The sequence below is a fragment of the Carica papaya genome, chromosome 6, assembly GCF_054855325.1.
Source record: "Carica papaya isolate Zhongbai chromosome 6, ASM5485532v1, whole genome shotgun sequence".
NCBI lineage: Eukaryota > Viridiplantae > Streptophyta > Magnoliopsida > Brassicales > Caricaceae > Carica > Carica papaya.
In genome coordinates, this window is record NC_142314.1 from 20,216,245 (window position 1) to 20,230,274 (window position 14,030).

A 14,030-nucleotide genomic window follows, 5' to 3' on the forward strand; every position below is an offset into this window, starting at 1 on the left:
CATGCATACACACAATCATATATATCACATACTCGAGACAAGCTTAGGGGAGAGTCGAGTCATCACATCTCCTCCCTCCCCTTAAAATTAATTTCGTTCTCCAAATTTATATTTACCAAGATTCCTCAAATAGATGCGGGTACTTGGCCTTCATCTCCTCCTCTTGCTCCCAAGTGGCTTCCTCTATTGATTGATATTGCCATAGAACTTTTACACGGGGGAATCACCTTGGATTGAAGTACTTTTTCTTTTTGATCCAATATCTACACAGGAACTTCAATATTGGATAGGTTGTATTGTAATGGAAGAGGTTAAGACCTTATAACATGTGATGGATCTGGCTGATATTTCTTCAACATGGATATGTGGAATACACTATGTATATTTATAAATTCTAGTGGCAATGTTAATCTATTACTTTGACCTTCTCCAAGATCTCAAATTATCCAATAAACTTAGGACTTAGCTTCCCTTTCTTCCTAAACCGCATAATCCCCTTTATTGGAGAAATCTTCAAGAATACATGGTTGCTCACTTTGAATTCCAAGTCTCTTATTCTGTTGTATGCATAGCTCTTTTGTCAACTTTGTGCACTCAGAGATGCTTCTTGATTAGCTTAATCTTTTCTGTCGTCTCTTCCACCATCTCTGGTCCAAGTACCTTCTTGTCTTCTACCTCCTCCCAACAAATAGGTGATCTACAGGGTCCTCCGTATAACACCACATATAGTGCCATCTGGATACTAGCCTAATAGTTGTTGTTATATGCAAACTCGATCAAATGTAAATGGTCATCCCAATTTTCTTCCAAGTTGATCACACATGCTTACAACATGTCTTCCAACATTTGTATGGTGCACTCTGATTGACCATCCGTCTAAGGGTGGAAAGCTATACTGAAAGATAAATTGGTTCTCATTGCTTTTTGTAAGTTCACCCAAAATCTCGATGTAAATCAGGGATCTCGATAAGAGACAATCATCAATGGAATGTTAGGTAGTCTTACGATCTCCCTTATGTAAAGTGTAGCCAGCTTATCTAAGGAATCACTAATCTTAATTACAAGGAAGTGAGCTAAATTTGTTAGGCGATCCACAATCACACATATGGCATCATGATTTGATTTGGTCTTGGGTAGTCCTACCACGAAGTCCATAATGATGTTCTCCCATTTTCACTCTAGTACAAGTAGAGGTTGCAGTAATCCTGCTTGTTTATGATGTTCCGCTTTGATTTGCTAACAAGTGAGGCATTTGGACACAAACTGAGCAATATCTTTCTTCATCCCTCTCCACTAGTATATGGGCTTCAAATTTAGGTACATCTTCGTGCTTCCTGGATGCATTGCAAACTTGGAGCAATGTACTTCTTCTAATAAGTCTTCTTTTAGTTTGTTCTCATTAGGCATGCATAACTGATTTTCAAATCTCAATGTACCATCCTTTGCAAGGTTGAATTCTGCCTTGAGTCCCTTGATAACATCATCTCTAATCATTAGTAATACAGAGAATGATTGTTGAGCTTCCTTGATCTTTTGTATTAGGCCAGACTGTATCCGAATATTGGCAAGGTATCCACTTATTCTCTTGAGTCAAACATTCAGGCCCAACTTTTGAAATTCTTCTAACAATCTCCATTTGTATGCCATCTTTCTACTTAATGCGTCTACAACCATGTTTCTTTTGCCTAGATAATATAGTATCTTACAGTCATAATCTTTAAGTAGATCCATCCATCTTCTCTGGTGCATGTTGAGCTCCTTTTGAGAGAATAAGTTCCTGAGACTCTTGCAGTCACTATGGATTTCAAAACTCTCTCTGTATAGATAATGTCACCAGATGTTTAGGGTGAATACTATGGCTGGGAGACCCAAATCATGGGTAGGATAGTTTTATTCATGATTCTTAAGTTGTCTAGAAGCATATGCCACAACCTTCTTGTGTTGCATCAGAACACATCCCAACCCTTGTTTTGATGTGTAGTGTTATATAGAAAATCCACCAGAATCATCAAGAATTGCTAGTATTAGAGCCGTGTTAGTTGTTTTTTTAATTCTTAGAAACTTTCCTCACACTTAGTGTTCCATTCAAACTTCACATCTTTTCTGGTGAGTTGTGTTAATGGAGCAGCTAGCTTAGAGAATTCATCTACAAATCGTTTGTAGTATCCAGCCAAGCCAAGAACGTTTCAAATTTCTATTATTGTCGTTGGCCTCTTCCAATTCACTACAGCTTCTACCTTGGCTGGGTCTACTAAAATCCCTTCCTTAGAAATATGCCCGAGGAATGAAACCCCTGTTAATAAAAACTTGCATTTCTTAAATTTGGCATACAACTTCTTTTTTCGTAGTGTTCTAAGCATTATAGTCAAATATTCCACATGTTATGCTTTGCTCTGTGAATAGATCAATGTGTCATCAATGAAGACTATGACAAACATATCTATGAACGGCTAAAATACTCTATTCATGAGATCCACAAATGCTATAGGGGCATTTGTTAGACTAAAAGGCATGTCTAAGAATTCATAGTGGCCATACCTGGTCTTAAATGACGTCTTGGGAATGTCCTCTTTCTTAATTTTTAAGCTGGTGGTACCCAAAGTGTAGATCAATCATCGAGAATACTTGTGCTCCTTGGAGTTGATCAGATAGATCATCAATACATGGTAATGGGCACTTGTTCTTTATAGTGACTTGATTTAACTATCGGTAGTTGATGCATAACCTCATAGTACCATCTTTCTTCTTTTTGAATAACACTGGAGCTCCCCATGGTGAAATACTTGGTCTGACAAAGCCTTTGTCTAGTAACTCCTATAATTGTTTCTTCAGCTCCTCAAGTTCTGCCTTTTCCATTCTATACGGTGCCTTTGAGATCGAGTTTGTACTTGGAATCACATCGATAACAAACTCAATTTCTCGATCCGGTGGTAATCCTAGGAGATCTTCTAGAAAAATATCAGGAAAATTCTTTACCACGGGTACCTGTTGTAGGTTTACTCCTTCTTTGTTCTTTATTACATATGTGAGATATCTTGCGCATCTTTTCTCCAATAATCGATGAGCTTGAACATAAGAAATCAAGGATGGATCTTGAGACTCCATCAAGCCTTTAAACTGGAATGCTTTGTCATTCAGAATATTAAATGTCACTATTTTCCCATGGCAATCTAAAGTGGCATGATATGCCGCAAGCCAATCCATTCCTAATATAATGTCAAAGTCGTGCATATCTAGAAGTATGAGTTCTACTGGTATTTCCTTAAAAGCTATCTCTATGATATAGTCTCGGCCTACTGTATGAGCCATTAAGTCTTTATTGGCAGGGGTGGAGACTACTAGTATGATATATAGTGGTGTCTTATCAACATTCATATATTGTGCAAAACCAAATGAAATAAAAGAATGTGTAGATCCTGGATCTATTAGGACTTTAGCCAAAGTACCAAAGATAGTAACTATAGCTTGGATTACATCTTGAGAAGCTTCAGCATCTTTCTTTGTGATGGCAGATACCCTACCTTAAATCTTCGGCTTGTTTTGCTCAATTATGATAGAATAGTTCCTGATCTGATGTTGGTTGTTACTGCACTTGAAGCATGCCTTTGTTAGCTTGTAGTACGGTTTAGTGCCATGATCACATCCATAATGTTGGCAAGTCTGACCTATCACTTCTGTTGGAGCCTTTGCAGTAGTAGCAGGGTCAGTGCTTTGTCTTTTATATAATTGTGGTTGCTCTGGAGCCCTTCTCTCCTTACCTAGTACAAAGTTCCGCAGTTGCTGGTGCTACTGCAATAAATTCTCTTCGACTATCTTAGCTCGTGCCAATGCTTTCTCATATGTTCATATCTACATCACGGAGATAGTGTCCCAAATTGCTTTGCATAGCCTCCTTTAGGAACTTCATAGCTTTTGTGCTTTCTTCAGCTACCAGGTACAGTGTGAAGCGAGCCAACTCTATAAACTTCTTTGCATACTCTGTTACCATCATGTTTCCTTGCTTTAGCTCTACAAACTCCATTAAATTCTGTTCCCTAATATAATCGGGGAAGTACTTGTCGTGGAAGACTGCTACAAAGGTTTTCCATAAAATTAGGGCTCGAGAGAACCTTGCTTAAGTCGCCACTAATGTTCCTAGCTCTCTTGAACATAAAAGCTGTGAGTTTCACCTTCTGCTCGAATGTAGGCTTGAGAACTTTAAGCTTCTTTTCTATTTACAAGAGCCATTGCTTAGCTATCGTCGGAGAAAGTTCTCCTTGAAGGGCAGTCGAATTCAACCCTCTAAACTGCTTAATTAGCTTTTCATTATTTGGCTCAACTAGTTGCAATGCATTTGTAGATGCATGATTCTGATTGCCATTACGGTCACCATTAGGATTATGGGCCATGTTTTGGTTTACTGTTGAGATAAAGCCTACCACTAGTTGTGTTAGCCTCTCAACAGTCTACTTAAGGTAATCTTCGCTATCCGAGCGTGTAGTTTCTTTCCCGTCCCTTATCATTTCCTACATCAAGAAAACATCAAGTTAGGAGAGAGTTACCTGTAACATTCAACGGTACTGAATTCTCTAATTTAAGTCTCGTGTGATCCTAAGTCTCGTATCAAGGGATGTTCCTAGAACTGTGCTCTGATACTAACCCGTCACGACCACCCCTCTCTTATAGGGTGTGTTTGGAGCACACTACACTTTATACTTAATTAAATAAAAGATAACGAGACTTTCATTAATAGAAAAGTGCAGAAGCATTACATCCCTTGATATATGTACATCAAATACATACAAAATGAGGCTCTAAAATTTTTTCTTTCTTACACTATAAAGTAAAAGTACAAAATAGTAACTTGAGTAATACAACCTAACTTATAAAAGACTTCTTTGCTATTACCGATTATTTCTCAGTGGTGTCTGCAGGATCTAAAAATGATAAGAGAGTGAGATACACTATCCCAATTAGCATATATCATGATACACAGCTTAATACATGTGATATATATAGCTTTCACATACATCAAAATAAATATCTTATACATTTACAAAAAATAGATAACTAAATCATCACATTCACTTGACTACGTTGTACAATGAGCTATGTTACATCACCATTATGGAGGTTCATTCACATCTTCCTACTCTTTTGCATGCATAAGTGCACAGTTAACACTTAACACATCCTCATGCATCCAAAAACAGAATAGTTATGCATAGGCACAAGAAGCCTAGCATCATACAGGAGCTTTCGGAATGACTTACCTCGATAATGATCAATGCACACTTATTAAAATCACTTTACAAAATATATGGACAAAATAACACTTAAAACATAATAGTACTTTCACAAAACACTTGCACTTTATATGTGAAAGTACATATAAAATACTGATGAAAACACTTAAAAACTATGTATGCTTTACGATCACAATATCTACTTATCTTGGGTCCTATGCAACCTTGATTTAGGTAGAGTCCCCTTTAACACAAGCTCTAATCACTCTTCTCAATTTGACAGAGTTTTCGCTTATAAAACCTTTAAATTTCTCTGTTGACGCAGGGCAAAGTCTCTCCTTATGAAAACCTTAATTTCCTATTTTAAAATGGGAAGAGTTTTCCCTTAGTTTATCTCAATTTTCTACGAAAATTTCAATAGAATCTCCCTTAGGAACATTAATAATTTTTAATCCAAAAATACCCTCTTCATATGCAAATTACACTTATAAGAAAAAGAGGTTTAAACGGGCTTACCTTGTATCACTCGTAACCTTAACTCTGATAAAGTTCCAGCTTTATTTGGAGCCTTTTCTCCCAAAAATTCGGCAGTGTTCTGAGATGTTTTTGAGCTACTTCTAACCTCAAAGATATCCCTCATAACTTAGTTTCCTCTATTGAGGGAAAAACTCTTCTTAAGGGATTTCGGCTCTTTGAATCTCATCACTTTCATTCTATTTGGCTTGAAACTTGGTATGTGAACTTAAATTATGATTCTAATCACATGCATACACACAATCATACATATTATATACTCGAGACAGGCTTAGGGGAGAGTCGGGTTTCACAATCACGACCTCATGAATGATGAAGGTTGGCAAGGTTCATTCAAAAGGAGATCATTACAACAAGGTCCAAATAAGTGGAAATTAAAACTGAATTCAAGTTGAGAGAAGCCTAGGATGGATCCAATTCAAGGTGCACAATGCTATATGGATGGAGTATCACTATGTCAAGTGGAGTAAGGACAAGATCATGGGTCAATAAAGTCAAGAAAGACTTTCAAGTTTATGTTAAAGGATGAATCCATACAGAAGAAAGTCTTGGACTAAAGTTATAAGGTCTTAAAAGGTGGAGACCAAGTAATGCAGAACCCGGGATCAACAATTTGAAACCCCGTATATAACATCAACATGCAGAAACTTAAATCCCTAAGTAAACCCTCCCTACTTAACCTATAATCAACAATGGGAAGGCAAACTAATTTAACTGAGAATTAAGAAATTCGGAATTGAAAAGACACCATGAGCTTACCTTGCAAGTAGATCCAATTCCTAGCTCGATAAGATGGTTGAAGGACCTCCACAAAGAGCACTCTCAATTAGCATACAAAAAGAAAAATAATTCTTGAATTTGATTAATTTTAAAGTAATGTATTGCAACTTAATGGTGAGACCTTTATATAGGCATTAACTGAACTAGTTTTAATTAAAGTCAAAAAGTAAAATCTTAGAATAATTCTAATTACAATTTGATTTATAAAACTATTAAAATAACAATTAAGTAACTTTATATCAATCTAGGTTTTAAAATAAATGCTTTAGTATATTATATAAGATGATATTAGAATGAGAAATCTAGCACTAAAATTACAAGGTTAGCCATGTGATAGTGACTTAAAAGTATATTGTTTCTTGTATAATCTGTTTTGGTTCTCTTATTGTTTTTCATCTTTATTGCTCAATAAACTTTTGTAATTTTGCAATTAAATGCACGAAAATAAATTAGGATTATTTTTCTTAAATAGTTTTGTGATGTCTTTCTCTTCTGATTTTATACTACCTTTTTGCTCATTAATATTAGATTATGATAAATAAAATTTTCATTATCTCCCAAAAAAAGCTATTATTTTCACATAGAAGACTCATCTCTATCCGAGACTTAAACACTATAGCTAAAGTAAGAACATTTAAATCTTACCAACCTATGTATTTCATGACTATTTACAATGTAAGAGCAAGTAAACCAAGCTCTCACTTGACTCTTAAAACAAATGTATACATTAGGAACCAATATTCCAATCATATTCTTCTAAGAATCAATACCTTGATTTCTATAACACCTCGCCTATTATTGTGCTAAAATAATTTGAAAACTTTATTTATTTTGGCCTTTGTCCATCCTAAATTTAAATTAATTTAAGTCATTCCCGAGATCCATGTTAATCTATTTTTATTTTTATTTTAATTTATTTTATATTATTTTATTTTATTTTAAAAGAAAAAATTAGAAAAAAAAACCAAAAAACGGCGAAATGGGATAAAACTGGCTTGCGGAGAAAAATTTCGCGGGAAAATAAGTTTGCCTGCGTGGGTGCTGGGCACTGTGCACACATGCATGCGCACACAATGGTCGTAGGGCGTGCGCACAATGCGCATAACACATCCGTACACTAGCACGAATATCCCCTCCGTACGCAAGCACTCACGGGACATGCGCACAATGAGTACACCCCTTCCATGCACACAGCATAGGGTTAGGACCTGCACACGCGTCTTGTTGCGTGCACAGATTGTTCCGCACACTGTGTGCACGCTGTCCACATTGCAGGCCTTTGTGGACAGCCCCTGTGTGCTTGGGGCCTACGCGCAGCAGACCTGTGCGCATAGCGCCCAGTATGCCAAGGCCCTTCGCGCGCGGCTGTAGGCCTGTGCGCCTGCAGACTAGCCAGTAGCTCACCGGCTGGGCTCTGCCACCTTGGGCAGAGCTCTGTCGCTGCCTTGGGCAACGCGTCACCATCGCCAATGGAGGAAATTTTTTTCCCTCATTTTTTCATGCTAAGAATCTTTTCCTTCTCTCTCTTCACCAAATTTCAACATTTGGCACAAATTCAATCGTTCTAAAATTCTATAAATTGCCCTTCCCTTTCCCTTCCTCTCCACACTTCCATTTCTTCTATTTTTCAAAGATTTAGATAGAGAGAGAGATACTAAAATAGTGAGAGAAGAAGAAAAAAAAAGAAAAGTGGTAAAGGAGAAAACATTGAGGTTTCAGTAAGAAATCTAGTATTATTTTCGATGTCCTAATGATAGTTATTTTGTCTATTTTACATATCTCTATATTCAAATGAGTCGAATTGTTTGATTTTCAAGCATACTGTGTGAAGTACTGACACTTAGTGAATTTGCATGTGATAAATGTAATATGTAGCCGTGATAATAAAAAGATAAAATAAACAAAAAAAAGAGAAAAGTTGAATGAAGTCTATATGGTCTGAAGCGTATCGGTATTGACTTGCATATTGCATCAATTGTCTGATTAGGCTTTTTATCTCTGAGGGGTATCTGTTCCCCTTGCCTTTCAGCGTATTTATTTTTCCCTCCCTTATCTGGTCTGGAAAGACATAAGAGGACCGCTCCCACTGGATGATGCGTGCCCTTTGACGAGAGAGGCATCGCACTATCTGTAGGGGTCACCTGGAGCTAAGTAATGTTGTGGCTATAGATTATCTGTTAGGACCACTATAGTTGGAATGGTCGTGATCATAGATCGTGCCATGTTTGGCTAGCCGGAAGTGGCTCTAAGCAAATTACCGTATCTATATTTGATATGATCATTCCACTTAGGTAGTTAAAAATCTGTATTTGTATCTACCCTCAGAGATGGAAGTTTGTAACGATTTGCGAAGCATGACACAAAATATTTTAGCATTTCATGATTTATTTGATTTTCTCTATTATTTGGCATGATATATGTATATTTGATTTTCTGTGCTAACTTATTATTTTGATATTCAAATAAATATTTTTTCTAATGATGAGTTTAGTAAACGAGGAAGCTAAACAGTAAGATAAAATAATAAACTTTTGAAATCTTATGATGTTAATTTAATACTATTTTCCTTACTGAGCATATAAAACTCACTCTTTCCATTCTCGTCCCCCAAAAATGAGTAAGAAAATGAGGAACCACATGCAGACCTACCCTTGGAAGCCTATGACGATCTCGTGGATCCACAAGTCTAAGTGTATGTCCGTTCTCGCACTCTGATGAATTTCAGTGGTATAGTGAAAGAAGTGGCCCTTATGTTCTGTATTTTGCAGCCACTTCTGGCCTTAGTGAAGTATGTATTTAGAACTATATATATGTATCTATAAGGGATTTGTTAAGGTCTTGATTTTGCTGCATAAATATTATCATGCACTTGTTATTCTAAATCTGTATCTGACACCCAATTGCGTTAACTAGCACTTGGGATGTCACAGGTGGTATCAAAGTAAAATATCACGGAACAAATCCTTTACACTGAGGCTTAGGATAGATAAATCATTTAGAGTACCTAGGAAAGATAAATTTCCTTTCAAAGATTAAACCTCCAACTCGTGTCTTCCTTTTTTTGCAAGAATGACACGAGGAAAACCATTTGTAGAGCGTACCGAATGATCTAAAGCCCCTGATTATCTTACCAAGGCTGAATTTCCAAAATTTTTTTAAGCCATTCAAGGATTAACTATAGTCGTAAGACAAAATCAGGCCAACCTTTGTCCACACCCTGCCCCTAAATTTCAAAACCTAAATTGGTCTATCTCCTATAATATAGTGGAGTTTAGGAAACTTAACCCCCCACACTTTGAAGGTGGCCCTGATCCTTTAATAATTGAAGCTTGGATCCTACAAATAGAAAATCTCTTCTATGTACTAGACCTAATCGAAGAACAAAAGGTCCTTCTTGCAGGCTTTATGTTAATCGGTGAAGCCAAACACTAGTAGCAACTTAAGAAAGAAGTCTTGCCTACCCCTACTACCTGGGAAGTTTTCATGGATGCTTTCTTTGATAAATTCTTTCTTACTTATGTTCGAGGAAAAAAAGAGGAGGAATTCTAGGACCTCCACCAAGGAAGCTTATCTATAGCCCAATATGCAGTCCGATTTCTTTAGTTGTCTAGATTTGCCCCTTTGATGGTCACCCTACTCGGAAGGTTAGGAAGTTTCTCAACGACCTTCATACCGACATTTATGATCGGGTCACGATGCTAAGACCTAGCTTGTATACGGAGGTGCTTGAACATGCCCAGTTGATCGAAGATTGTATCTCGGCTAAGCACTAATGCTTTACTCGAGTTCGAGCCCAACAACTGCCCCAACAGCTTAGAAAGAGATATCCTGACCCAGTAAGTGACCCCCCAGGTAAACAAACCAGAATTTCCCTTCCTCTTGCTTTGCCCCCACCTACAGTCCTACTTGCTCGAACTAACCCACCTTGTCAACATTGTGGCACTCGCATGGTGACCTACCTTGTCAGCATATTAATCACACCTGTTATCGGTGCGGAAGCACCCAGCACCTTATAAAAGACTACCCTCTACGACTGAAGGATGTAGTAAGACCCATAGCACCAGGTCGACTGTACCATTTAGACGAAACTAATGTCTTCCCTACTCCTGTTATCATCTAGGGTATGCTTTCAATTCATAATACTCCTACCAAGGCTTTAATCGATACTGGTTCAACTCACTCTTTTATTTCCTGTGCATTTACTGGTAACCTAGAATTGAAACTAGAAGCATTAAAAAAAATGATAGTAATGAAAACTTCCTCTAAGAGACTACTAGAGGCTCATTGCATTTATAAAGACTATAAGATAAAGACTTCAGAGATAGAAGTATATGTAAACTTGATAATATTATATTTATAGGATTTGATGTAATATTAGGAATTGATTGGTTGAAATAGTATAGAGCTATAATAGACTGTGAAAACAAAATTGTAACTTTACAATCCCTAAAATAAAAGCTGTTATCATTTTCCTAACAATTGAACAGGAATATGGATGTTGATCCTACTGTGTGTTCCATACCCAATGTTTGCAATTTTCCTGACGACTTTCCCATTGAACTCCCTGGTCTTCCTCCCCCAAGTGAGATAGAGTTCCTGATTGAATTATTGCCCGGAACCCAACCAATCTCAAGGCCCGCGTATCGCATGAGTCGCACTAAACTAACCGAACTAGAACATCAACTTTCTGATCTTATCACCCAAAAATTCATTCGCCCTAGCCATTCTCCTTGGGGTGTTTCTGTGTTATTCGTAAAGAAAAAGGATGGTATCCTCTGACTCTACATGTACTATAGAGAACTCAACTGAGTGACCGTAAAAAACAAATACCCTTTACCTTGGATCGACGATCTCTTTGATGAATTGTAAGGAGTCATGGTCTTCTCTAAAATTGATCTTAGAACCGAGTACCACCAATTGAGAGTGAAGGAAGAAGATATTCTGAAAATTGTCTTTCAGTGTAGATACGGATTGTACAAGTTCAGGGTGAAGTCATTCGGATTGACCAATGCCCCAGCAGCTTACATTGACCCAATGAACCGAGTTTTTCATCACGCACTAGATCGATACATCATCATCTTTATTAATTAAATTCTAGTGTATTCCAAAAGTCATGAGGAACATATTGTATATTTAGCTGAAGTGCTGGAGACTCTTTGCCAAAACTAACTGTATGTGAAACTAAGCAAGTGTTCCTTTTGGTTGGATCGAGTTTTTTTTCTCAATCATGTAATCTCAAGTGAAGGAGTTTCTGTAGACCCGTTTAAAGTGGAATCAGTGACCAGCTTGAGTCCACCCACCAATGTGGCCGAGGTACATAGTTTTCTTGGCTTGGCAAGCTACTACCAATGATTCATTGACAAATTCACCAGGATTGCTGCCCTTATGATTCGACTCACCAGAAAAGCTGTACTCTTCGTTTGGAATTATGCATGTAGTGAAAGTTTTATGGAGCTGAAACACCGTCTCACCTCTGCCCCTGCGTTGATCCTCATAGACAATGAGGGGAGATTTCAAGTTTACTGTGATGTATGTCATATCAGTTTGGGGTATGTCCTGATGCAACATGGCAAAGTAGTCGTCTTTGGATCCTTATAGCTCAAAGTCCACGAGCAGAACTACCCTACCCATGACTTGGAGCTGACAGCCATTATCTTCACCCTGAAGTTATGGCAGTTTAACTGTATGGCAAGACTTTCAAAATCTACACTAGCCATAAGAGTCTCAAATATATATTTTTGTAAGGGGAGTTAAACATGAGACAGAGACATTGGATGGATCTTTTGAAGGATTATGATTGTCAGATCATTTATCACCCCGAGAGAGAGAATGTAGTCACCGATGCCCTAAATCGACGAGAGCCTGTTGTGCTAGCCCAAACCATGGCCTCCAGTTAGAAGATGATGGACACCATGTAATCACTATGCCTTAGCTATTATGGCAAGGGCACCTACCTCGCCTAGATTCGAACCCAATTGGATCTTTTTATAAAAATCTAGAAAACACAGGCCAAAGACCCAGAACTCATCAAGAGCTTGGGTAAGTTCACTTCGAACGAATCTCCTGATGATGGATTGTTCAGATTTTGGAACTGAATTTGGGTCCCCGATGCAGTACGCACAAATGTACTCAAGACCGTCCATGCTTTCAAGTTATCTATCCATCCTGGGAGTACCACGATGTACCAAGACTTGAAGCGACAATATTGGTGTCCAGGAATGAAGATACCAGGTGGAGTGCTACAGAGTCTTTCGATTCCCGAATAGAAATGGGAGCATGTGACTATGGATTTTGTCACCGGATTGCCAAGGACCTGTTCTGATCAAAATTTCATTTAGGTCATGATGGATAGGCTAACAAAGACTACCCATTTCCTACCTATTCGAACCACGAACTCCACCAATAAGTTAGCCCGCCATATGTGGATGAGATTGTTTGACTCTGAAGTTCCCTCATCCATTGTATCCAAGCGTGACCCCCAGTTCACCTCTCACTTTTGGGACAGCTTCCAAGAAGACCTAGGGTCTGGGTTATACTTCAACACCACTTATCATCCCTAGACAAATGTTAGTCTGAGCGTACGATCTAGATATTAGAAGATGTTACGTGCTTGCATTCTCGACTTTGGTGATAACTAGTATGAGCATCTTCCTCCTTGTGAATTCGCTTATAATAATAATTACCATTCTAGCATCGGTATGGCCCCATATAAAGCTTTGTATGGAAGGCCTTGTCGTTCCCCTACTTGTTGGAGTGAAGTCAGGAACCAGTACCACTTAGGACAAGACCTCATTCAGGAAACCATTAAGAAAGTCGCAATCCTTCACAAAAATTTGGCAACTATCTAGAGTTGCCAAAAGAGCTACGCTGATAATCATAGCTAACCCTTGGAGTTTTCCGTAGGAGATCAAGTCTTCCTAAAAGTCTATCCTTACAAAAGCAAGATGTGATTTAAAAAGATAGGGAAGTTGAGCGCTCGATATGTGGGACCTTTTCCTATCATCAAGCACATTGGACTTGTGGCTTACCACCTCACCCTATCTCAGGAATTCATGGGTTTACATGATGTCTTTCATGTCTCAATGCTCAAGAAGTACCACCCTAATCCTTCTCATGTTATTCCTCATGATGAGGTACAAGTACAGGCCGATATGTCTTATGAGGAGGTTTCTGTAGAAATTCTCGGGTGGACTGATAAGGTCTTACGTAACAAGATGATTCCTATGGTGAAGATACGATGATAGCATCACATCCCAGAAGAAGCGACGTGGGAGTTAGAGGACGAAATGCAGAAGAAGTATCCAAACTTATTCGAGATAAATTTGGGAACAAAAGTTTTTTAGGTGGGAGGAATGTAACTTGCCGCCCATCACTATACTAAAATGATTTGGAAACTCTATTTATTCGACCCTTTGGCTGCCCTAAATTTAAATTAATTTACGCCATTCTCGAGATCCATAATTTTAATTTATTTTTATTTTATTTTTATTT

General features: G+C 37.9%; 1 protein-coding gene across 1 annotated transcript; it reads right to left on the reverse strand.

The window, feature by feature from the left end:
• Positions 1–2,814: 2,814 nt before the first annotated feature.
• On the reverse strand, positions 2,815–3,309 carry LOC148253386 (uncharacterized). The gene has a single exon (XM_088223350.1). It carries the CDS (start codon positions 3,307–3,309, stop codon positions 2,815–2,817), a length of 495 nt encoding a protein of 164 aa, XP_088079476.1.
• Positions 3,310–14,030: the final 10,721 nt, after the last annotated feature.